The 26,195-nt window shown below is 39.8% G+C and overlaps 2 protein-coding genes across 2 annotated transcripts in view; one reads left to right on the top strand and one right to left on the bottom strand.

The window, feature by feature from the left end:
• Positions 1 to 13,127, bottom strand: part of LOC127022606 (cohesin subunit SA-2-like) — a 65,889-nt gene extending 52,762 nt beyond the window's left edge. The window contains exons 1-5 of the mRNA XM_050906254.1: positions 12,979 to 13,127; positions 8,481 to 8,565; positions 7,698 to 7,844; positions 6,062 to 6,158; positions 4,974 to 5,050 (exon numbers count right to left, since the gene is read on the bottom strand). Of these exons, the coding sequence (XP_050762211.1) occupies positions 4,974 to 5,050; positions 6,062 to 6,158; positions 7,698 to 7,844; positions 8,481 to 8,565; positions 12,979 to 13,022 (450 nt within the window). The 5' untranslated portion in view covers positions 13,023 to 13,127. The remainder of the gene's footprint in view (positions 1 to 4,973; positions 5,051 to 6,061; positions 6,159 to 7,697; positions 7,845 to 8,480; positions 8,566 to 12,978) is intronic.
• A 1,022-nt stretch (positions 13,128 to 14,149) lies between these two features.
• On the top strand, positions 14,150 to 25,049 carry GTPBP6 (GTP binding protein 6 (putative)). The gene is made up of 10 exons (XM_050898936.1): positions 14,150 to 14,522; positions 16,517 to 16,654; positions 17,087 to 17,157; positions 18,751 to 18,881; positions 19,615 to 19,685; positions 20,134 to 20,292; positions 21,654 to 21,862; positions 23,250 to 23,398; positions 23,709 to 23,861; positions 24,334 to 25,049. Exons 1-10 carry the CDS (start codon positions 14,150 to 14,152, stop codon positions 24,473 to 24,475), a joined length of 1,596 nt encoding a protein of 531 aa, XP_050754893.1. The 3' UTR covers positions 24,476 to 25,049.
• Positions 25,050 to 26,195: the final 1,146 nt, after the last annotated feature.

Here is a 26,195-nt window from a genome sequence, read left to right as displayed (position 1 = left end):
TCCTCAACTCTGCAGTTATTCCAAGACAAAAGGCATGAAATCTACAGTTCTTTATTAGGCTCAGTGAGGCAGAAGTATTTCTATCCCCATCTGGCTGTACAATTATGCATCAAACTTAACTCTTCCATTGCTAAACATTTCAGCAACAAAATGGGAGACGGAAGGAAACCTACAAAAGAACAAAGAACTGCAAGAAATAAATGCCACATACACGAAGAAAAGCAGAAGAGAGAAACAGAATAGTTTAAGGAAGAGGGAAAACAAAAAGCAGTGGTCCTAAAGACAAGCCCATCTCTCCACTGAGGAATACCGTGGCCCACAAAGAGGAAATAAATGCCTGAATGACTGACCATATTAAAGCCATTTTCTGCTTTTAACACCAGTACAAGTTTTCACAGAATCACAGAAAGACTGAAATTGAGAGGGACTCTTTGAGATCATCTAATCCAACCCCACCTGCTCAAGCAGGGTCAGTCAGAGCAGGCTGCCCAGTGCCATGTGTGACCAGTACCCCCTGCTCCCAGCTCCTGGTAATGTGGTTAGCATAACTAACGCCATTTTATGAGGCAAGCAGCCATTCTCGTTGACCGAGTGGGTCATGTATTTGTTCCCTTTCCCTCATTATCAGGCCCTGAAGGTCCTGTGAACCAAGTAGACAAACCAAACAGATTTCTTCCCCTCTCTACTGGCCTCAAGGTTCCTGAGCGCCAGGCCGATTACTCCCTTCCTTACTGGCCTTGAAGGTCCCAGGCACCCAGCCAGCCAGGTGGTGGTGATGACCCTGTCACAGAACAGGGAAGCATCACAGCACCCAGAGCACTGTCCATAAAATCAAGTGGTTGCAAGGCCTAAGTGGGGAACTTCGACTGTAGCTGCTGCTGGACAGTGAGACCCGTGACCCCCCCAGTGGCAGGGATACCTCCACCGTCACCTGCTTCCTCCAAGGATTGAGTGACTCATATTCTTTTATATGATTTTCAAGTTTAGATTATGATTGTTATATTGATACAGCAAACCACGCATTAAGATTTGACCCTATCTGCAGAGGGTCCCCGTGATGAGAAATTATAAGTTAAATCGTACTACAATTTCTGTATTACTTAGGTGATTAGAAATCATAGGTTAAGTTGTATTATAAATTCTGTATTATGCTACTATATGGATTCTGCTTGTAGAAATCCTGTGCCATTCTAATCATAAATTCTGTGCTATACTAATCATAATATCCTGTTAAGAAAATAAAGCTTTAATTGTAACTACAATTAGTGCCATCATCATTCTGCCAAGGATCCCTAAAAGAAACTGCCTGTCCCCTCAGTGTCAGGTGACACCGTGTGCAGTCAGCTTTGTAGTATCTTCACAGATGGAGACTCCACAACCTCTCCGGGCAACCTGTTCCACTGTTTGACCACCCTCACAGTGAAAGTGTTTTCTTCTGTTCAGGTGAAATTTCATACATTTCAGTTTGTGCCCGTTGTGCATCTTGGCTTGCCTTTGTGCTCACTGTCTCACTGGGCACCACTGTGTAGAGCCTGCCTTCCTTTTCCTCATTTTGTCCCGTCACGTATTTTTACACATGGATGAGATCTGAGTCACCTTCTTTCCAAACTGAACAGGCTCAACTCTCTCAGCCTCTCCTCATATGAAAGATCATTAATCATCTTTTCTGCCCTTCGCTGGACTCACTCCAGTAAATCCATCTTTCTCTTGTACCGGAAAGCCCAGAACTTGACTCAGCACTCCAGATGTGGTCTCGCTAGTAGGAGTAGAGAGGAAGAATCACTTCCCATGACCTGCTGGCAATGCTCTGCCTAATGCAGCCCAGGCGGTTGTTGGTCTTTGCTGCAAGGGCGCATTGCTGGCTTGTGTTCGTCTTGTCATCCACAAGGACACCAAGATCCTACACTGCAGAGCTGCTTTCCAGCCAGTAAACCCCCATTGTGTAGTGGTGCATGGGTTATTCCTCCCCAGGTTCATGGGGTTTCCTGTTGTAGAACTTCATGAGGTTCCCCCTCTGCCCAACTCTCCACTCTGTTGAGGTCCCTCTGAACAGGAGAACAACCACCTGGTCTAGCAGCTACTCCTCCCCCTTTTGTATCATCTGCAGACTTGCTCAGATTACACTCTGCCCAGGTCGTTATTAAAGATGTTAAACAGTATTGGCCCAAATATCAAGCCCTGGGGTACACCACTAGTGACTAGCCTCCAACTGGCCTTTGTGCCACTGACCACTAGCCCATGGGCCTGGTTGTTCAGCCAGATTTCAGTCCACCTCACTGTCCACTTAACTAACTCACACTTCATCAGCTTGTCTATGAGGATGTTACGGGACACAGTGTTAAGTCTTACTGAAGTCAAGATAAACAACATCTGCTGCTCCCTCCTCATCCACCAAGGTAGTCACTTTGTTGTAGTAGGCTATCAGGTTGGTTAAGCACAATTTCCCCTTTGTAAATCCATGCTGACTACTCCTGATCACTTTCTTGTCCTTTATGTGTTTGGACATTATTTCCAGAATTAGCTGCTTCATCACCTTCCCAGGGATCGAGGTGAGCCTGACCAGCCTGAATTCCTCCGATCCTCCTTCTTGCCCTTCTTGAAAACAGGAGTGACATTTGCTTTCTTTTAGTCTTCAGGAATCTCTCTCAGTCACTACAACCTTTCAAAGATAATCAAAAGGGGCCTCGCAATGACATCAGCCATCTCCCTCAGCACTCCTGGGTACATTCTGTCAGACCACATGGTCTTATGTATGTTCAGTTCGTTTAAGTGTTCCCTAACCTGACCCTCCTCCACAGAGGGTAAGCAGTCTTTGTTCCAGACTTTCCCTCTGGTCTCAGGGATCTGGTATTTCTGAAAGCCAGTCTTACCAGTAAAGACAGAGGCAAAGAAGGCATCGAGTACCTTGGGCTCTTCAGTGTCCTTTGTCACCACGGCCCCCGCCCCATTTAGCAGTGGGCCCATGTCTTCCTTGGTCTTCCTTTTGCTGTTGATACATTTGTAGAATCTTTTCTTGTTGCCCTTCGCATTTCTTGCCAGACTCAATTCCACTAACATTTCCCACTAACACTAGTGAGAATTTTGGGAGGAAGCATTGGTACATGGATATAGTGTTGCAATTAATTAATGGAACAGTAAAGCAATGGTTAAATCACTGCAATGATCAAGAATGAAGAAGTACAGAAAAACCTTTGATTTTCCAATCCTCTGAATGCTATAAACAACCAACATAAATCAAAAGGCAAGATGAGGTACTCAAGCAGATATCTGGTAATATTCTCCACTCTCATTACTGCTTTCACTACTATCATCATTTGTTTTCAAAAAATATTTTCAAAGTCACAGTAGTCCTACATGGCACTACTTCTCAACTAACTTAATCACTAAGTTATGTTTCCATCTTATTTATGAAAAAGATGAGAGAGAACTACATGCGAAAAGAAATACAAAGAGGAAACAACACACTTGAAAATAACAAACTACTTTGCTCTTGCTCTTATCATAGTTCTGCTTTAAAAGAAATTGGTTTAATCCTCAAGCATTTTTTCAATCACCTAGTAAGTGCAGTTAACAAAAATGGTTGCTTCATTTTTTTCTTCTATATTAATGCTGTCTTAATACTAGTCATAACATATCAATTAAGCAAGCTGACAGATACTGTCTTTAAAAATACTTAATCCCTAAAATGATTTATACAGAATTTTTTTAGAGTCAGTTTATCTAAAAACAAAGAATTTCAGAAGTCACTGGATTTAGAATTAAAGAAAAAAGAAAAAAGAAAAAAAACAGAGACACAGAATATCTAACACAGGGATTATCACCTCCTTCCATCAGTAAAATCCTTCACTAGAGTAGCATGTCAAAATACTGCCCCAAAACCAAAGTTACTTTGTTTTTACAGCATGCAGAATATAGCTTCTAAGGCAACTGCAGAACCTTCCTTTTTGCCCACCAGGACAGGTGAAAAGGTTAGAGAGCTGTAACACATCCAGGCTGATGATAACAATAATCACATCTTTGTACCTTCCATTGTGCCTACCCTATCGTGAGGGCTCTTCAGGACTAATTTAGTTGGGAAAGAAGTGCCAGATTACTAATTCATATGGCCAGACACATATCGGATCATTTCTGTCAAAAATTAGCCCAAGTGCTACTACACTTCTAAAATGAAGAAAACCATGTTGGCAAATTCATCCTCTGTGGGAATTTCTACAGCAGCTGGTCTTTGAGAGATGCTCAATTAAAGCAAGGCTGATGGCTGCTGCTTGACAAATCAATTCAGAGGTGGCAAATACAGAAAAAAGGCACAGAAGCAACTGTGAGAGCACTGCAGAAAATTTGATGTTGGCGTAATTAACCAAGGAGCAGTCAAACAGAGGAACAGTATTGTAAAGCTATGCATTTTTCTTAACAATCCTCAAGAAAGGAGATATTCACTATTGTTTTGACAATTATCTAAAAATCAGAAATGTATTTTTCTTCTTTCATATGACATAATACAGTTATAAAAATTCATATTGTCAGTAAAACAGAAGGAAAAGATTCAAATAAAAGTATCAGCTAAAAAATATCTTTGAATTAGCTCATCAGCAATCCAAAATAGTATTTTTAAAAGGACCTATCAACCAAATACTAAAGGAACAGTTTACCTGCTGCAATGCCGGGTTATATTTACCTCTATAGAGTCACTATCAAAAGAACTCCTAAGAGAAATCCAGATTCAGGAAGACTGTGGTTAGATAGCCCTAATAAAACTCTGAAAATAAAAGTGACTTACAAAAAAAATATCCTGCTGCTGCTAAAATGGGTCATTACAACACCAAATTTCTCTTGTGAAAAACAGGATTATTTTCCTAAATTAAGGAAATGGGACACAGCTCCCGATAGGCAGCAAGAACTCTGTCCAGGTTGGCTATTAAAGTAGAGCATATTATTTATATAAAAAAGGCATGCAAAGTCAAAGCTGTGCCTACCTCATCAAAGGTCTCTGTCATTTTTTGCATGATATCCTTCTTGTGCAAACTTTGAAACATCTCTGCTGTTACCATGCCTAGAAAAGTAATGTTTTAAAAAGAAGAATTACCGACAACCGTATTACATTAATCAAGTCCAAACCACAGTAAGGACTTTATTTCAAATTTAGAAACACCAAGAAACGGGGACTCTGTTTTATCTCTGTTTACACTGGTATGGGCAACGTATATATAGGGAGACACATTAATTAATTTACAGTAGAAAATACTCATGAACCAAAACTGAAATTCACATTAGAGGAATCTGCCCTGTGCTGTCTGGCATGGCTGTTTTCTCTGTCCATACATTTACTTCAAGGATTTACCAAAATTTTGCCCGCTGCTACTCAAAGACCCCAAAACAGTTCCCATAAGAGAAGGCATATTAGTTGAAGACCTGGAAAAAAATTCGAAGTGTAAAGGTACATTCTAGCTGCTTAAATACACTCAGAAGTTTCAAACTAACAGAATAGTCTTAAAACTCTTACTTGCCATCCTGACGTATTTCGCTAGCAGACTGTCCCCAGAAGTCACTGTGTCTCAATGTTTGTTATGACATAGACAGCTTCACAACCCTCTGGTAAAAGTAACCGCAATGAAGCAAGAGATTGCTTTTCTAGCCACCAAAGCAGGAAGCTTAATTTGCTAGTTGTTTATTTTCAAACAAAGATACCAGCAAAACAAAAGATACTAGGAAATTACAAAACAAATGGCAACTGAAACACTGGATTTTCATTAGAATGGTCATCAAAACCATCTTCCCTATGTGGGGATTCTGCAAAGCGATGTGACATGCCACTTCAGAAACCTGACCTTGCAAACCATGTTCAAATACAACTCTGAGAGTTGGTATGCTGTAAACACAGAGTCAAAGAATTTAACCAGCAACATGCTTTACTATTAGTCCTGCACATCTGGCGTTTGTCTTAACAAACAGTACAGATTATAAGTACGTGATTTACTGGAGAGAAAAATTCCATTTTAGAAAGCACACTTCAGACTACTCTCACCCACAGACAATGGAAAGGGCTACTAAGAGGGTAAATTACCTTGACAGCCTGAGCACTGAATGAAGAAGTTGATCAGATCTAGAAGCGCCACATTCCTCTCTTGTTTATAAGCTTCAACCCAGTCATCTACTACAGACTAGAACAGATTAAAGAAACTCATTAGTCAGGAGCTGAACACAGCATGCTGCACTCCACTGAGGACATCCATAATAAAGACACAAACTAACATCGTTCCATCTCCGTTAAATTATAAAAATGAGAATAAACTCCACGCCATTTTGTTCCATTTCTAATAGTACATGCAAAAGACTCCTTCTGGGGCAAAATGAAGTTTTGAACTGCTCATTCACAAGTTCTGCTCCAGGCAATGTTGCCATTCACAGATGCTTTGCTCCCTGTTAACAGCGAAAATAACCACAGCTGTAATAAATTTAATATACAAAAAACCAAAACATCATCCTCCTGACTTCTTGCCAGCACTGAGGTAAGTTTCATTTAAAAAAAAAACAAAACAAAACAAAACAATACACCAAAAAAACCCCCCGAAAACCAAAAAAAACAACCAACCCACATTTAACCTCTGCACCACCTAATAATTAATATTAAATTAATATTAGCAATTGTCCCCGGGAGTTCTCTTCTTCTCTAGCACCCGGTTTGTGCAGTAAGCTGAAACAGTTCACGTACTACACTTAAGCTAAGAAACAACTCCAAATTTAATTTCTAGGGCAGTACAGCCTATAGCCTGTATGCGACACAGGCCTGCTGGGACAAGCCATCCAGGCTTCAGCTCACCTGTAGTGCCACATAGGTCTAATGAATTCTAGCAACAGCAGCCTGGACTCAGACTGCTGCCTTTCCAAGCCCTTCACATCATGCTTTGCACAGCAGAAGCTGAGCTCTTCAGGGAGCTCTACTGAAGTTACCATAGCTGTAGCATGGCAAAACTCCATCCACACAAACATCTTGGAAAAACTAAGGTCTCACATCCAAAATATAAATGTGTATTTCATGTGTGCACACACACACACACCTTACTTACAGACACTACATACCGGAGACATATGTATAACCCTGTATAAAAATATTTGGGGCTCCAGATTTTAATCCTTCATACACATATACAAACATAATATACACATATGCTTACAGAGTATGGGGAGGTGGGCTTCCTCACACTGAAGAAAGTTGCTAACTATATAGATGCACAGGGAACCTGACTATTATGCAAACTGCTGTCAAACTGCATTGGAATGGAGGTAAAAGCAAAACACCAAAAGGCAAGCTCCCAGGAGAAAAAAAAAAAAAAAAAAAAAAAAAAAGGCCTGACTTTCAGAATCCTGAACAACCAAAATTTTCTACTGATGAACCTTTTCTGTATTTTTTAAAATAATTCTCTTTTCATATGTTCAGACATTGCTTTAGGAAGACTGGTTTAGGTACATATTTCTTTCCACTTTTTAAATATCTGACAGCTACTTTTTCACTAATTTCTTGAAGACGCATTCTTTTCAAGAGCCATGCTCGTAACAGTTTTCCAATCAAACATGTTTCTTCCGCACCTATGCCAAAACAGAACAAAATTTCAATGCTCCAGAGTATAAATAACTGAAATGACCACTGTTTATCCATCTTCCCTCCACCAACTCCTCTCAGAATTCAGAGCTAGAAATACCTGCATGGCCCGCTTCCCCATGCTAACCACTTCAAACAACGTAACTGCCTCAACCACTTCGCCATTCTGCAGCCGGCTCACTCTTCTGCTACTGGAAGAATTTCTTCTTATGTTTTCACACTGTTCTCGGACCTTCCGTTTCTCTCTCTGAAACGAGTCAAGCAAAGAAAGTATGTGAGAAAATGCAACACATAACAGCCATTCACAGATACATGAATTATCCCCTAATAACAAGTTTATTACTCTCGTTGTAATGATTTCCCTAGGGTGCTAACTTTTAAGCTTCAAGGACACTGATAAAGCCTTATCAAACACGACCATACTAGAAGGGGATGAAAGAAAGGATTTACCAGTTTGAATTTTTTCTCAACAATGAGTCACAAGCATAGGAAAGTATAACAGGAAAGAAGCTTCTGAACAGTTGTGTACTACCCAGGAGGCATTTTTCAGTGGCAGCTGTAATTTCTGAAGAACAGACAGCAAGCACAGAAGCTCTTCTACATGTCTTCCCTCACAGGGTAAACACACAACCTGCAAATTAACATCAGCTGCACACAATGCACAGCGAAGGAAGAAGACGCGCTGAAATGAACTGACTGTTTAAAAGCCAACATTGACGCTCTGATGCCAACGGAATTTGGGGCTCAAGCTGTATCCAGTGACTAGATTTTAGATGCACTGTATTGTGATTGTTTTATGTAATACTCAATTTTGTAACAATTGAATGAGACAGAAAATAAAATCCGTAACAAAAAAATTTAAAAAATTAAAAAACCAACTTACTGGTGTCTTCAGGTTGCCATTTCTCACACAGCTGCCATTCTGCACAGCAGACTCAGGCACAGTCTCATCATGGACAGCATTCTCTCTGAAGCGTAACAAACACGTTGAAGGTGTTAGCAGTGAGAACACAGAACTACACACTTCAGTACAAACGACAGAAGAAAATAAAAGCATATTGATGTATTTTAATATTTTTAATGAATTGTTTGGAAGTTATATCATTTTGTTACTAAAAACCAAACAGCTAACTTTAAAAGTACAACAGAAATTTGGGGCCTTTTTCAAACTATTTGCTTTCCTGTAAGATATATAGATAATTAGAAAAGTAGCAAAACTATCAAAGATATCAAGGAAGAAATGAAACAGAAAGCTGATGTTGACTTAAGGCAGCCTTTGTTGACTTAAAAGCTTTGCACCACGAATCAATAACACAAGTGTGCATTCACTTCGTGGGTGCTCTACACAAAACAACGTAATAACATTTGATGGGTCTACAATTTAAAATGAGAGGAAGAAACTGTTTTACTTTGTCTATAAAACATGCTGAAGAAAAAAGACACATAAGAAATTTCATTTGCAGGTCACTGCTAATATGACAGAGGAATAATTTTATAAATAAAGATGCACCTTCTGGGAGATCTGAAGCCATACATTTATCTGCAATGAAATCATGCCACTTTTCATCATTCCCAATGCTAACAATATGCTTTGCCAAAGGCCATGTTTGAGCAGACGAGCTGGATCCCACTTGTGCAGCAGGTCCAGTACTGGTAGCTGGCTGCTATGGCCTCCTTTGAAACTACGGTGGCCAGGACATGAAGCCAGTTGACTTGTACTATAAGAAGGCACAAAAAGAAAGTAAATATGAGAGTGTACAGTTACTTTCATTTTCGTGAGACTACTGCAACAAGAAAGTGTACTAACACAAGTGACCACTTTACAAACTAAAAACCAGTGTATTACACTGTCAGATAGTCAAGTCTCCAATATTCAGTGTTGGAGAACTCAGATGGAGAATTAACTGTGCTACGGATGCAGAGCCAGCTCGAGCCCAGCTAGGTTTATCAATGCCAGATAAGCACTGTTGTTCTTCTTCCCAAAACTGTTTCAGTCAGACATTGCCTCTGCAAAGCAAATCCTGAGGCTGAATAGCATCAACTGCAGGATCAAGGTCCTGATGTTATTTCATTAGTGAGAGCAGACAGAATTTTTTATTTAAACACATCTCCGTTTACTTTTTTAATCTATTGGGACACTTCACCATAAGCAATGTAGAATTAGGCTTCCAAAGACTCCTATAAAAACTCTATATAAATATAAAATTCTATAAAAATATATTAAATTTCTAAGTTTTGCAAATGCTGAACTTCCCTACAGAGGAAAGTCCCATGAAGGTTAAATTCAATGAACATCTTGTCATAGAAAAGTTCAAAATGTGCCACAGTGTTTGACAGATGGAAGCCAAGAAAATAATTCAGGATGAACCAATCCTTGCATCAGTTGTCTGGACTTCTGCATGTTACAGAAAAGAGAGGGATGAACTACAGTTCACAACTGAGTCAGCACGCTATAAGCAATAGTTTTCAAAAGTTTTCAAATGTTTTCTTTGATTTGTAATTGCAAGCCACAGAGATTAAGTATCTCAAGCACCACCAGAGACTTCCTGGTTGAAAAGAACAAGCAGCAAGAGATAGCAGTATGTATTGCTTTTCTGATGCCAGTTAGCTCTTCCCAGATTCTTCTACAGACCACAAATAAACAAAAAGAATCCAAACATGTTTGTCAAGAAGCTGCTTCTCCGATGTGATTAAATCCTTTCACTCTTGATTTCAAAGCAGAATGCAACATTATGGAGCTGGACTAACATGTCCTTACTTGCACTGTTTCACTAGAACTACAACTCAGATGCCAGCCGACATCATGGTAACATGTGTTACCTGTTTCTGCATTATACCTCAACGTAACGCTCAACACACTCTCAAACAATTTTCCTGAATTGTTTGCATGTACTATTCAGCAACTTGCTCCATCCCGTAATGAAAATAAATGCATTTCATTTGATTACAGCAACTATAATTGAGTCCAAGTTGAATTAAAACATTTAAATAATGAAAAAATCAGAACTGCTGCAGGACAGTTCAGTCAAGTACTTGTCTGATCATGTACTGCTTTTAATAACTCTGTCCAGAATATACTTCTTTGAAGCTTTAACTCATGTGTCTCTTTCCCAAGAACATCCTGAAGGATGGCACTACAGATGGTATGTACTTGCCCTGTGCTACTTACTTTGTCAGTTTATGCCAGGCAAAATGTACCTGTAGCAAAAGGGGCTCAACAAAGTAAGTGAATGCCTGGTATATGGAACAGCATGCTTATCAAAGCTCAGCAAAATCTGCAAGAACGAGAAGACCGTTGATCTACAGCTTCCTCATGTTGGGCTAACAACATCCATAACAAACGTCATCTCTGTGATGAAACCAGTTAGAGTGACTTTCACATACACACTAAACATCTGTCTTAAACACTCAACAAATGTAACTAAGCACTAATACTAAAAAGCCATTTAGTTTCTGAATTGTTTTCGTTATTAGTGCACCACAGCACATAGCAATGCCACAGGAAGCACTGTGCTACAACAGATGACCTACACAAAAGTAGAGATTTTTTAAATCCAGGTACTATAAATACTCATGTTTCTCCTTTCTCTTCTTTTTGTTTTTTTCCTTTTAATACTAATGTTTCCAGTAAGGTTATTCATAAGGCAGGTACTTAAACATTTGCAGGACTAGACAAGAGCCTAGAAACTGAACCCCATGAAACTACTTAGAAATTAAATGAGATACTTTAATGGAGTTTTTATTTCCACAACTAAGTTTCTACTGAAGAAACTGTAAAAGAATTAAGACATCCTCTTATCTTCTTGAGCAAAATAGGAACCACTGTATCTAGTTGAGGATGACACGTGATCACTTCTGCAGCGATCCTTACACATAACTTCATTTAACATCTTTTCAACTATGAGTGCAACAGTAGGTTTGACAAATTTTGAACTAGTCTTTTTTTTTTGCTCCTCTCTGTTAGTCTACACCATACTGAGCATTTTTGCATACCTAAATCCACTGCCTTATGCACTGGTAAGAAACAGTTCTCAGCCATTTACTTTGTTTCCATCAGCAATCAGTAAGAAAGCACAGGCAGAATTCCATTCCTCTCTCATCCTAACTTTCACCTTTATACCCTGTTACATATGGCTCACAGACTCATTTTTACCTCGCATTCCTGCCACAATACGGTCCTTTCACTAGCACTTGAAGTATTACTGATGAGAAAAAAACACTTGAAGTAGGAAGGAAGCAAAGACCTTCATCTAGTCCTAAAACACAATGCTATTGTGAGAAGTTCTGAATTCAGTTTTCTCATCTTAATAAAGATTTGGAGCAGATTTAGTGACTCACACTTAAAAAGAAAGCTACCTCTTTAACAAAGAGATAACATATTCCTTTAGCTGTGTAAAAGGAACAATTAACCTATGTTACTGAAAGAATCTTACCTGTAGATTTTTAAAATTATAAATTTCAATAAAACTGCTTCATCTTTTAGAAGCAACATAAGAAGCTCAGCTAAACAATCGCCAGGTGCCTTCCTGGCACTTTTGAAACTAAGAGGCTGGCTTCAGATGAAGCATACTGGAAATGACATATGGGAAGGTATATTAATTGTCATCATGGACTATGATGAATACATCTCTCAGCTTTCATTAAGAGTTTAATGAAGCAAAAGACCTGGAGCAGAGTTGCTCAGAACATGACAGGATCAGCAAAGGTTGGGCTGCAATGAATCCAAAGCATGCAACACTGGACATCTAAGACAGCTTCAGTCTTTGAAACTGGACAAGATATACCCAAATGTTTTAACTTTACCATTTATTTATTTATACCTGCTCTTTCTACTTCCAAATACCATTCTGTAAACAATGATATGAATACATTTGGTTTATAGATCATTTCAATTGATGACTGAAAACATACACTATGAAGGGGAGAAGACTTGATGTATCCCTAATAAAAACAGCTATACAGAAGCAATGCCCCCCTCAATGCCAACAGGGAGACTACAGATTACTCAGCACTCTTCCCTCTCAGCATCCCCAAATCCACCACCGATGTGAACACATGCGTTGACTATGAATCTGCCCATTATTTTTTTTCAAAGTAGGTTCATTTGCACTGTAGTGAATAAGGCACAGAAAAGCCTGTAAGGCCAACATCCCTGTCAATCAGCATAAAACACTACATTAAGAAAATGCTAAACAATACATAAAAGGGAATAAAATGGAGACATTAGCAACAAGACATAGTGCATAGCAAATCCCTTTTTCCCCCCCCCCCCACCCAAAATGACACATTGTAGACTGCCCCAGTACCTGCAGGGCTCAAATTCAAGGGACAGCACCCTAATTTACCAACAAATTTTATAGGCAACCTGTGCCAGGTCTTACTTTTGGCTGGGAAGGTTGCTGGCTGTGTTGGGCTCGGCTATCATTTCTGCTACATTATTTCAGCAGCACAGGCAGCAAGCGAACATGATCAGCACCACTTCTGAGGAAACTTCACCAAGATCGGTAGTGTTAAAAACTTAACAGAGCTTTGGCTCTTGCGGGCGAAACAGCGGCCAAAAACTGTCAGGAAAAGAAAACAAAGAGAGTTAATTCTAGGCAGCTCCCCTAAAACCAAGTCAGAAGGCCCCCCGCAAAACGAGGTCGCAGAAGGGGATGCAACTTCGAGAGAGACATTAATTCAAAGAGGAGAATTCGGAGGCGGGACCGCTGCACCTGGCAGGAGCCCTGACGAGGCAGCGCCTACAAAGCCGCCGGCCGTCACAGAGCCGCCCGCGGCCGCACGGCCCGCTTACCCTCCTCCCCCTCGGGCAGACCCCCGCAACGCCGGCGGCACCGCGCCCCGCTCTCCCCACCGGCCCGCGCCCCGCTCTCCCCACCGGCCCGCGCCCCGCACAGGCGGGCCGCCTCAGGGGTATCGCCGCAGCCGCCGCCGCCGCCGCTGCCGTGAGGGGACGTAACGGGTGGCGGCGGCGGCGGGCCGGCCCGGGACCTTCAGCCACCCGCACAAACACGTACACAGACGGACAGCTGCGGGCTGGGCGCGGGTGCGCTCGCTGCTGACCCGGGGGAGGCGCCGGGGCGAGGTGGGGCGGGACGGGGCGCGGCAGCTGCCGCGGCCCAGGCGGCGGCGGGAGGAAGGAAGCGCGGCGGTACGCGCGCTGCGCGGAGCCCGCCACTCACCTGCCCCGGCGACGCGCTCCCCAGGCCTGAGCGCGCGCCGACGCCGACACCGCCCACCTTAGCTGCCCCCTCCCCCCCCCCCTCCCCGGGCGCTCCCCCTCCCCCCGCTGCGGCGGCCCGGGCCCCGGCTCCGGCCCAGTGTCAATCACGGCCGTCGCTGGGCGCCACCCGGCCTATCAGAGGCGGGGATCGCTGTCACGTGGTCCACCGCCGCAGGTGGGCGGGGCGGGCGGGGCCGGCTCGCGGTGCGCCGGTGCTTTGGGGCTTCCGTAGCGGCCGGGGCGAGGGCGGAAGGAGGTGCCCCGTGACGGTCCCTCCCCGCTGGCTTGCCCGGGCGAGGGGGTGGCGAGGCGCCGCCAACGGCCGCGCGATGGGGCCCGGCCGCCTCTCGCAGTCGCTCCTGCTGCGCTGCCGGTGGGCGGCGGCGGCGGCGTCCCTCGGCGCGGCCCGCTGCCGCGGCGGGCCGTTGTCCGCCCGCCCGCTCAGCGCCGCCGTTCGCCTGCGGGCTCCCCAGCGGCCGCCGGCCAGGGGCGAGCCACCGCAGGCGGGCGGCGGAGGGCGGTGGAAGGGGGTGGCGGGCGCCGGCGGGGATGAAGAAGAAGAAGAAGATGATGAGGAGGATGAGGCGGAGCTGGAGGAGCTGCTGGGCCCCTCTCCGCTGGCCGTGGGGCCCGGCGCGCAGCGCGTGGCCGTGGTGCACCCGGCTGTCAAGTGGGGCCCGAAGAAGTCGCCGCTCACCACAGGTGCGTGGCTGCGCCGGGGGCGGGCTCCGCCGGCTGCGGTCGGGCTGCGGGCCGGCGAGACACCCCCACTCCCCCCCCCCCCCCCCCGCGGATCTCGCCAGCCAGCCGCGCCGCTTTCCGTCTCTTACTTCCCCGCGTCGCTTCGCAGTTTTCCTCCGGTTCTAGACCGCTACGGTCCGCAGGAATGCATTGAGGGAATTAGTGCCGGTAGTGTGAAGTAGAGCCGTTATTACAGTGGTAAAACTGCGAAATGTTGTCTGGGTCAGCTAGCGAAATACAAACTCAGATAAAAGGTCTAGGTCGCTGGTTTTGGTAACTTTTTAGAAGGCAATGCGCTCTCGGTGAGTGTTGGCAGATCTGTGCTTCGACTTGTAAGTCACGCTGACTTTGGGTCTTGGACAGCAAAACAACTCGGTGTATAGAGTTTTCAGGTTGCTCAAGGAAACAGCCGGGTTTTCCCCTTATTAGCAGAACGTTAATAGCCTTCAGCCCTCAACCATGCTGCCTGGCCGGGCAGGCAGGAGTCCTTCGGCCTTAGGCTTGCCCAGAAGTTGGCTGAAGAGCAGGAATACTCTCCTGTCCACAGAAGAGAGTGTGGTGAAGATGAGGTCTTGTCTAAGTCCTCTCACGGACTTAAAGAAGTGCTGTTACACAGTCACCAATAATTCCTCTATAAGAACCTTATTTAGCATTGCTATTCTTAGATTTCTGTCAGAAATCCTTGTAGCTAGCTAATAGATATGCATTAATCATGCACAGTTAAGGTACATGATGAACTTGACTTGATGCTTCTCCAAACACTTCACCAATTGCAAAGTTGTAGTAGAAAGGATTAAGCATCTTGTAAGTTAGCTTTTTATATATAGGCAGTTTATATATGATACTTATTCTTGTATTCAAATTTGTTATGTGATGAAGCTAAATCTCATTTAGTGCTGCTAATTATAACAAATTGTCACGTTGCAGAATAAAGTTTGTAACCTTTTCAGAATTTACATAAGCACTCCCATTTTACAACTGAAAAATAAATAAAATATGAAGGCACCTTTCTGTCCAGACATAGAGAAGAATAGCAGCGATCCCTTTCCATTTATTTAGGCCCTCCAGATGAAGAGCCTGAAGTCTGAACAAATGTTTTGGAATGATTGTTGAAACACCACAGGTACAACAGGAAATCTGTGCATTTTACAAGCAACACTAACAATATGAGGAGAAAGAGGATCATGGTTATCTTTAAAAATATATTACCTTTTGGACCAAGGTAACCTATTTAATATATAAATTATGTTTTGCTGTCTAGAGAAACTTGACAAATCTGTTATGAAAAGAGGAAGAAGTTGGCAAATCAAAACTGGATCTACTGATCTGATATGCCCGTGTAGTCTTCGTGGTTTCATGGAGTCCTCAAAAATCAGTGCTTTGCCATGTAGATGTTTAAAAAAAAAAAAAAAAAGTGACTGATGAATCAGGATACAGGATTGGAATCTGCTGGTTTTAGCAAGTCATAAATCAGTGTAGGTCCTTTATGAATAAGTAGCAGTGAAGTTAGCAGCAGGAGATGCCTTATTAGTAATTCTTTAAATATTGCAGCAAAACACCAAGGAATTAATCACGTGGTTTTGCACTCATCTGAAATAACAGAATTTATTTTCCGGCTAGTCATTCATTTCACTTGTTGAGGCAAAAAGCTTGGTAATTTCTTTGCTGACAATACAATTAAAAATGCTTCTAAATCGGCAACCACAGAAATAATTTGTACTGGCAGAAAGATGCTTTGTGTGATAAAATTGCATCTAACTAGAAATTTAATTACTCTGATTAGAGGTAAGACATTTTGCTCCTTGTGTTAGAGGTTAAAATAAATACACTAGTAGAATTTCAGTGTAGCTTAGTCTTTCCCTGTTCATGTGCGTACTGTAGTTATTGGAAATCTGAGCAAAGTTATAATGGTATATTATAATCTTTTTTTCTTTTTCTTTTTTGTGTTCCTAAAGCTGAATTACAGATTGCTGAAGCCGTTGCTCTTGTAGATACCCTCCAGAACTGGACGGTTTTAGATAAAATAATTATTCCTACAAAAAATCCTGACAAGAAGTTTATTTTTGGCAAAGGAAACTTTCAAGTTTTGACAGGTAAGGACTGAGATTTTTCAGCACTGCGTCATTCTAAATGGAAGACTTCTGCAGCTGAACTGTTTAAGGATAGGTATGAAAGCTGAAGAGAGGGAGAATTTTGTTTATCCATCACACAGGTTTGCAAACAAACTTCAAAGAATTTTTTTAAGGTTACAAAAGCAACACAGAATAGAAATAACCCGTGCTCACTGAAAATGGCTGAGGCAACTTAATCCCTACGTTTATGTGATTGAAATAAGTGAAACTGCCAGTTGTTCTTGACATAGTACTAAATTAGCGCAATTACAACTGTTCTGTGCACAAAGAATATGGTGCTGTTTGATATTTTATGAGCCTTCTGCTCAGTGCATAATGGTTTTATATTCTGTATATTTTAAAAAGGGAATTGACATTTAACACTGTATTTTGCAATGGTTATCCATCTTTTAGAAAAGATTAAAAAATTGCCCCATGTGACAGCTGTCTTCTTGAATGTGGAAAGAATATCTTCACTAACAAAGGTAATTAAATATAATATCAAATCATATTCTTTACATCAGTATTGTTCGGAAGCTATTGATGTTATGAGAAGTAGCATCAGTTATGACTCTGAATTTGCAAATGGTAATATATGAAGCCACCCGGACTGAGTTTTGTTGAAAGGAAACTTAATTCCTATTACATTTGTCCAGTTGATATATGTGTTTCCAGCTCTCCTGCATGAAATTTTCCAGCAGCCTAATAGCCATTTGGCATAGACTCTGCTCCCGCATTTGCCTCTGGCCCTACTTAAAATGTTGGAAAAGTTACTCAAGGTCTTTTTCACAAAATGGTGATGATAACACAGCTTTTGTTATGAAGAATGTCAACATTTTGGATTAGCTATATGCACAAGTTTCTATACCTATACGGATAGTGTATTTATTTTCCTACAGTTCTGTGGATGCTGTATTGTATTTTGAACATGAGGTGCAAATTCAGAGCAAGCTTATATTTGAATGTTTCAAATATTTAAACTTTCATTCCTAACCCTTAAAAAGAAACCATATTTTAAATGGATGGATTACGTTGAGGGGAGGAGCATGCTTCACTTTTTTTAACACTGGCAGTAAAACGACTGGTGCATGAACTATAGATGCTCTTTGAAATGCTTAGACAAACTGAAATAAATACTTTTTAGGGTTTTTGCATGTACAGCATCATACAGGGTGTAAAGTGCATGCAAACTCTGCAAGCAAACATTAATGCTTTGCTGGTAGTTTTGAATACTTTCCCTGATTATAAAATGAACAGAGATGGTAAATATCTTTAATAGACAATTATCTCAAGCACTTCAATTTATTGATGAAATGGACGTTGAAAATGTTTCATTTCAGTTTCCTAGTTTTTATTCCCTAATTTATAGTATGAGTTCTTTTAGTACTAATTTGCTAAAAAAATTTTCGCAAATCTAGATCTTAAGAGCAATTTAACAGGGTTGATTCAAGAAAGTGTTTGAGAACATGTATAAAACATAAGCATTCTGGATTTTAGAGATGGCAGAGGGGAACTACTGTGTACTTTGAGTGTCTTTTGCCGACTTAGAGCAAGAGTGGGGTGTTTTGTTTGGTTGCTGGTTGGTTGGGGTTTTTTAAGTATTTCATGAAAAGCTGGTTAGGAAATAACTTTCCTGCCTTCCTCTCTTTCTAATTTTCTTTTTTATTTTATTTTGGTAATCTTTCTTCTTTTCCAATGTTATCCCTATCCTTTCTCATTCCAGCATTTCATAATTATTTTTTACAAGAACTTAACCACTGAGATTCTTGATTCTGAGATACACTGTAAGAGCTGCTGTCAGAATCCATTAAAGGCAATGGAAGGATTCTCGCTGAATTTGACGGGCCTAGACATAAAGTTCTACCTTCTAAACTCTCTTTATCACCTTTCTTCGTGGTCAACCAAATTTTGCCTTTGCATGTTCATAATCATTGCCCATCCATTGAAATGGAATCCTGAGATCCTCTGAGTTCAAGTGTCCATCAGCTAACTATAACTGTAGTGCTGTGTAGGAATTGATCTACTGATACTGTGGGGGACAGAAAACATCTAGGTTGTTTTGTCTTACATGGCTAAAGAAAGAACTAGAAGATGCCTGGGGTGTGAAAGTCTTTGACAGATACACAGTTGTACTTCACATTTTTCGTTGTAATGCCCGGACCAAAGAAGCAAAACTTCAGATAGCATTGGCCGAAATTCCACTTCTCAGGTACCTCGAACTGTGCAAATCACATACTGATATTTACATATTTTAGTGACTATTTCTTTACAGTAACAAAAATGGTAATACTGTAAAGAAAAATGACAGTGTTTCAGTGCTTGCATAGTATGTTCAATGATTGGTTAGGGCATAGAGATATTTGCTGTAATGTCATTGTTTTAAGCTTCTGTAGTGCTGACAGGCAAAACCAGAAAGTGTTCAACAGATAATCTTACAAAATATATTTCTCATGAAAAGGTCCCAGTGCTTTCTAATGCAGAAGATGGATTGCAAGAATATGTAGGAATTGGATATGTGTATCCCATATATAATATTGATGGGTTTAATAAGGAAAGCTATAAACAAGGAATATTAAAGGCATTAATTTGTATCTGAATTTTCCACATTTCTACATTACGTGACATAGAAATATTTGTACATGGCAGTTGGTGTGAGTTGTGTGGATGTATCAGAGGCATCTTTGGCTTTCCGAAATTTCAGAATAGCCATTAGAATTTGCTAAGAGAGTTGCATGCTTTTTCAAACCACAGTTGAGGAGCCAGGAAAATCTGGATTTTTTTCGTCAGGCTTCTCGCCATGAGCAGGTTTTATTTAGAGCTCTGTCATTTAGTGTTTTTATTTGTACTATTAGAATATCACTACTGCTTCACAGTTGTTAGGCATTTTAGTATAGCTTGATTAAAAGAAAATTGCTTGTAATTAACTGTTACTCCACTGCCAGGTCAAATCTGAAAAATGAGGTGTCTCGGCTAGATCAGCAGAGAGGTGGATCGAGATACATCATGGGCTCAGGTAAAGTCTAAGTATTCTCATGAATTAGAGGATTTTTTTTTCTCCATAGCTTTAAACAAATTTAATTGCATCTTATTTATTTGGAGGAGGCCGGGAGGAAAACCTGTTTGTGTTCTGCATCTAATTAAGTGAATGTACAAAAATTCATTGGAAAGTAACTTAAATAATAAAGTTTTGATCTGTACTGGCTCAGTAAGTGGTAATGGACAGATTATTTGCTGCCACAGGGGTTTATCATAAGTGTACATGGTTATTCTAGAGTGTTTAACATCTGTTGTAATAATTACTTATCACTCTGACTTTTAGGCAAGAATACGTAGTTTTAGTTGCTTATTTATAACTTCATATGCCCTAGTGCTAACTCACTTGATTTCCAAATGCACAACATCACTTGGTTTACTGTTTCTCTTGTAGACTGTTCTGGCAATTATTAATTTGTATTTTTCAGGTGAAACATTCATGGAGACACAGAATCGTATCTTGAAAGAAAAAGAACTTAAAATTAGGAATGCTCTGGAGAAACTAAGAAGAAAAAGGTCTTTACTTAGAACTCAGCGCAGAAAACGCGAGTTTCCGATTATCTCAGTAATGGGCTATACTAATTGTGGTAAGCAAAAACTCGTGAAATTGTAACACTGAAGAGCTTACATTGTCTAATTTTTAATTGGAAAGTCTAGCCAGAATCTCATTTTAGTGTGAATAGGCTTCATATTTTAATTAGTTTTTAAATTGTGTAATGAATATATGTCAATTAGGATATAGTTAGGAAAGCAAATGATGCTTGTTGTAGTTACTCCCCCACCCCACCCCAGTCTTGAAGACGTGTTTCGGAGAAATGCCTAGCACCTATTGTGCCAAAAAAGATTTTATATATAGTGGTGAAGACTGTACTGTTAGTGTCCCTTTATATGAATCTCTATTACTTGATCAGAACCGGTAGAGAAAAGTACATGGGTGTTTAGATCACTGTGAAGGCTTGAGGCATAGGAGGAAAATTCAGGAGAGTTGGCAGTTGATCCAAGAAATGTGCTTAAGAAGCACTGTAGCTTTTCATTGACTGATGTACAGTGTATAGTGTTCTGAGATGTGTTCATAAGAGAATCTAAATAAAGCTAAAGGGTTTTTTCTATTTTTTTTATAGCTTACACAAGTGAATTTGTACACAAGGCATAAATAGACTTTGGACTAGACACTTTTTTCAGGTTACATTATCTTAAGACGATTTCATTTTTTTTATTCAACATCTTTATAAAAACAGACTTTACCTTGCACTAATTTTGTTATCAGTTATATACTCAAAGATTTGGATTACACTGTATGTTTTTCTTTAATGTCATACTTCCATACTTTTAAAACTGAAGATTCAACAAAATATATATATATATTACAATTTTGTACACATAACTGAAATACTTTAACTGGGGTATATACTGAGCACTTTAATGACTAAATTCTGTGAAATATTCGTTGAGTTAAATAAATGTCTCTGGTATTATGTTCATGAGGAAATGCCCAATAAACGCATAAACCTAATAAGCTACATATTATTAGTGCTTCTGTTTATTGGTGGATTTAATGAATAAATATTGAATTGTTTTATTTGACAACAGAAGCACTGAGGAGTGCATAAGTGCATGCTTCCTAATGCTGTCGTGGCAGTGCTCTTCAGACAGTCTTAGAGGTGAGAGATGTGGGTAGGTCGCTTTGCAGGTCAGTTCAGTCTTTGATCATCTTGTGATTTCGCAGCATAGCTTCCAGACGTGGCCTTAAATCCAGTTCCAAGTTATAAAAGTTAAGACTGTCTTTGGATTTCCTAACATCATATAGATAACTGATCGTAGGCTAGATTTAAATTAGTGCAATAGATATGAAAAGATACGTTACATCATACAACTCGCCTGAGCCTTGCAAATTAAATTTTTACTTGAAAAAAGCCATTAAAATCTTGTCCTTTTTTTCTTTAATTAGGAAAAACTACCTTGATCAAAGCCTTGACTGGGGAAGCAGGACTTCAACCCAGAGATCAGCTGTTTGCCACTCTTGATATTACAGCCCATGCTGGCTATCTGCCCTCGCATATGGCAGTTATATATGTTGACACCATTGGGTTTCTGACTGATCTTCCACATAATCTGGTTGAGTCCTTTTCAGCTACATTAGAAGAAGTGGCTTACTCAGTAAGTAGTTGACTACAAAAATTGAGAAATCAAATTAATTTCTTTCTAGATAATCCTCATCCTTGCAAAAAAGGGGAAGTTAATTGGCATGCTGTTCTTAGTGAAGTATCTGGCTGACTATAGTAGTCTCCTAAGATAATGAGGTAAATATCATAAGGCAATTTTCTGATACTTGAAATTATGCAGAATATGTAGATACGAAGAGATTTCAGAAAAGGTTTATTTGGAGTATATGTGTCCTTCTCCATGATATGTAAACCAGATAAATCAGATTTTGCTGATTAAATATCTGAAAACCTAAACAGTGCATCCGAATGAGTTGAGGCTAGCTTTCTTGAGAGTTAAAAATGAAATAAAGCCTCTGGAATGATCTGTTTTTAACTTAAGGTTTCCTATAGCACTGAAGTGGGTGATTGTGATGTGATGCAGGCAGCATGTAATAAACATAAATGTACTTTCCCAATCATTTTCTCATTAAAGTTAGTTTCCTGTGTTATAGCAAAGTGTAAAGCTGCATGCACACAGGCATTTAAACAAAAAGGCTGTATCATCAAAGGTAATGAAATTCCGTGGTAGCTAGATGCCGGAATGCTTCTGAGGATTAGACTTCACCATGTAATAATAGGACTTTCCAAAGCCGACTGCAACTGACCTGTTTGTCTCTTATTCTGAAGTGTTAAATGAAAGACAAGAAATTCACTTCTCACTAATTTTCAGAAGTTTGAAGCAGTATCTTGAGCAAAGATGACGAAACATTTTGAATGCAAATATTGAATTTGGTTGCTTGGTTTTTATCATGGCAAACATGATCGTGTATGTACTTGAAACTGATAACTTTTGTATAAAGCTTTCTAAGTGAAGCACCAATAATAGTATCTCGGGAGCTAAGGATAATCTGCGTTTTGAATGTAAAAATAGAATTACAAGTTACATGGGGTTTTTCCCCCCATTTTTGAAACAGTTTTTCAGCCATTACGCTTCTAAAACCTTTTTTAAGAGTTCACTCTTTTTCTCCTCCAGTATTTTTGAAGCCTTATTGCTACACAGCCTTGGCTTTGAAATTTTGGATCAGTTATTATTTGAAATCTGATTTCTGTAACTAGCTTGATTGACAGGGTTTGTTTCAGGGTTGTTGGAGGCAGTTTGTACTCACTGTGAAGTGAAAGACTAAGCTGCTACAGATTTTCTTCCATCATGGTGCAAAACCAGTATTGGTTTAAATACTGTTCTGGTAGTTCATTTTACAGTGTTAACCTGCCAGTGTATTGTCTAATGGATAGGAAAGTGTCTTCTATGAATTAGCAATGCAAAAATAGTATAAAATTTCTACAACCTTGTAACTGGTGTGTTTTATTAAATAACTTCCTTGTATATTGGTGCTTGCTAGGATCTGATAGTTCATGTGAGGGATATTACTCATCCAGAAACCATCCTCCAGAAAGCAACCGTTCTGTCAGTGCTGAAGAATCTTAATCTTCCCAGCCATTTATTGGACTCAATGGTAGAAGTTCATAACAAAGTGGATTTGATAGAAAGGTAAGCAGGAGATGCTAAGTGTACTTAAACATTTCTTATGTCCTGGAAGCTTTTTAATTCTTAGTCTAGAAAAGAGCTCCCACACTTCTGAATACATTTAATAGTGTTTCTCAGTCTTTTACATATGTAACTATGGTCTTAAAAAGAATTAATTATCTTTTAATTACAAAAGAAATCACTTGAGTCATACAAGAAGGGACCTCTGTAGGAAGGTGCCAGTATAAAGCAACACAGTTAAATTGTCTGTGCTTGGAATATTTTCGCAACCTAATCTTCACGAGCAAATGTGCCAGCAATTGTTACCTTTCAGGTATAAACCCACTGAAGAAAATGCTGTAGCCATTTCTGCTCTACATGGACATGGTTTAGAAGAGCTGAAGGAAGAAATAGAGAAAAAAATTTTGACGGCAACAGGGAAGAAGATTCTGACAGTTAACGTCAACTTAGAGGGACCTCAGCTGAGGTAAATAATTTTGAATTGTCAGAAGGACTTGGAGAAATATGAAACTCTTAGTCTTGCATGTCTTAAAATTTCCAAATCATATCACACTGATTTTAATCTGCGTTAAGAATTACAGGGATAATTATCAAAGTTTTCTGACCTATTGAGGAAAAAATATCCCCATTAGATACCCTGGAGTCTGCTTCTGAAAGTGTCCTTCACAGAGTTCTGTGTGTTTAGTACAATAACACATACTTCCTGAAAGATCATGCCACTGGTCCTGGAGCCAGATTTCTGATAAAAACACAAATCTGAAAGATTTATGAAAACACTATACCCTATTTCCAAACAGCAAGTAGCAAATGAAAAGTTAAGCACTTCGTCTTTTAAAGTGTTAAACTACCTAGACTGGAACATGTTGACCTAAAACAAAGATCACATTTTATGCAGTGTGTCATACCTTTAAGATGCTAATATGCTTTTACTTTTACAGTTGGCTCTATAAAGAAGCAACAGTTCAGGAAGTAGAAGTCATGCCTGAAGATGGCACAGCCAGGGTGAAGGTGATAATCGGCAGTTCTGCTTTTGGCAGATACAAAAACCTCTTTCCCAACAGTAAGATTTTTATGCCATGAAACTACATCCTTTTCTAGGAAAAGAAACTGATCTCATTAAGAGAATGTGAAATGAAATTAATGACCTGTTAGTCTGGGTGTTGAAGAGTGTATTTCTTCCCCCATTGTTGTTTTTGACACATTTTAGAAATGGACACTGTTTCAGAAAACTTCTGTTTGGAAACAATAGGAGCTTTGGACTTCATTCTGTCAGCAAGTGCAACAGCACTAAATTTTTAATGTTAGAACAGTTGTTGGCTATAAGCTGTGGACCTCAAACACATGGAAATCACTGGATGGCACCTGAATTAACCTTCAGAAAAGTACCAAGTTTCTTATATCATACAAATAAAGCTTTTTGCCCCATTTTTCAGAATAAAATAATATTTATTATAGTTAAGGTGTGCCAGATGGTCCTTGGAAAATGAAAGTTAGTGAACAAAATGTTGTTAGCTATATATAAATAATACAGATAAATATGTATTCAAGCAGAATGCATGAAGCTACGTAAAATAATTGCCATGTATTATTGCAATGAAGCAAAAAACCATAGATTTGTATATTTAAGCAATAAATAAAGTTAGCTGTGAACATCTTTTACCCATACAGTTTTCTTGCTTACAGTAGTTTATCCACAATACCTGTTACTGTGTCAGTTCTTAGAGAAAACATTTAAGGTACAGCAAACCATGGATTTTGTGTGAAATTATTTCACAAAGGAAAAAAAAACCTGATCCATTACTTGAGTTATGAATTACTACTGGGAACCAGTAAAACAATCAGTATCACAGAACGGAGAAGCAAAACTATTTCAGTCCATATTACAGAGAGATCAAGTTTTATTGGATAGAGTAAGAAGCCACTTGAGGGTACAAAACATAGGCAGAAAAACATTGAGTATGTATAACATAATGCTTCATGCAGGTAGTGACTCTAAAAAAAAAAAATCAAAACTGAATGACTGCTCAGTATGAAGTACATAGAGGTAAGAACAAGGATTAAAAAGCACTGTAAAAAGCATTTAGAAAGTCGTCTTTATAAAGGGAACGTTTAGTTTTTTACTCCTACGTATTCTGCAATTGCAAGAGATTGCATGGGGAGGTAGCATGTTTAGCCTTTCATGCTGAGAAGTCTAGGGTGAGTTTGATCTGATGTCAAGTAGCAGTTGATTTAAAACTTCTGCAAACATTAACATCTTGCCAGACATTTGAACTCAGCGTTTGCTTATAAAGTGCATCTAAAAAGTGAGGTATATTGATGAAGCTGCGTAGTGAACTTCATACAATGCCTGTTTTAGTCCCGATGCTTGCCATTTCTCTTACCTTCGTGATCATCTGTTATTGCACAGTTCATTTAAAAAATTAGAAAAACAGGATTAATATGCAATGGCAAACAGCATAAAACCCTTAGTTTTTACATAAGCAAAAACTACTTGAGAGGAAAAATAATTGTAGAGCTACTAAAAATAGCTAAATAAAAGACCAGGTGTGAAACCCCAAATGAGCATGATAGAAGCCAAGAATCTGTATTGCTAGAGCAGTCTGAGGTTAGATAAGGAATTTGTTTCATATGTGTTTATTTTCAATGTAAGGCATATTTTGGCAAGACCTAATAAAACATATTTTATTACCAGAGACAAAACTGTCTAGGGGCCTAGTTTTGGTATCTTTATCACTGCAGAACTGGCATGAGTGATAAAATGAAGTAAGGGTTCAAATACACATACCTCTTACAAATCATA

This window comes from Gymnogyps californianus, chromosome 1 (genome assembly GCF_018139145.2).
Source record: "Gymnogyps californianus isolate 813 chromosome 1, ASM1813914v2, whole genome shotgun sequence".
NCBI classification, from domain to species: domain Eukaryota; kingdom Metazoa; phylum Chordata; class Aves; order Accipitriformes; family Cathartidae; genus Gymnogyps; species Gymnogyps californianus.
The sequence above is the reverse complement of the archived record's forward strand: the minus strand, read 5'-3'. Positions and strand labels throughout refer to the sequence as shown.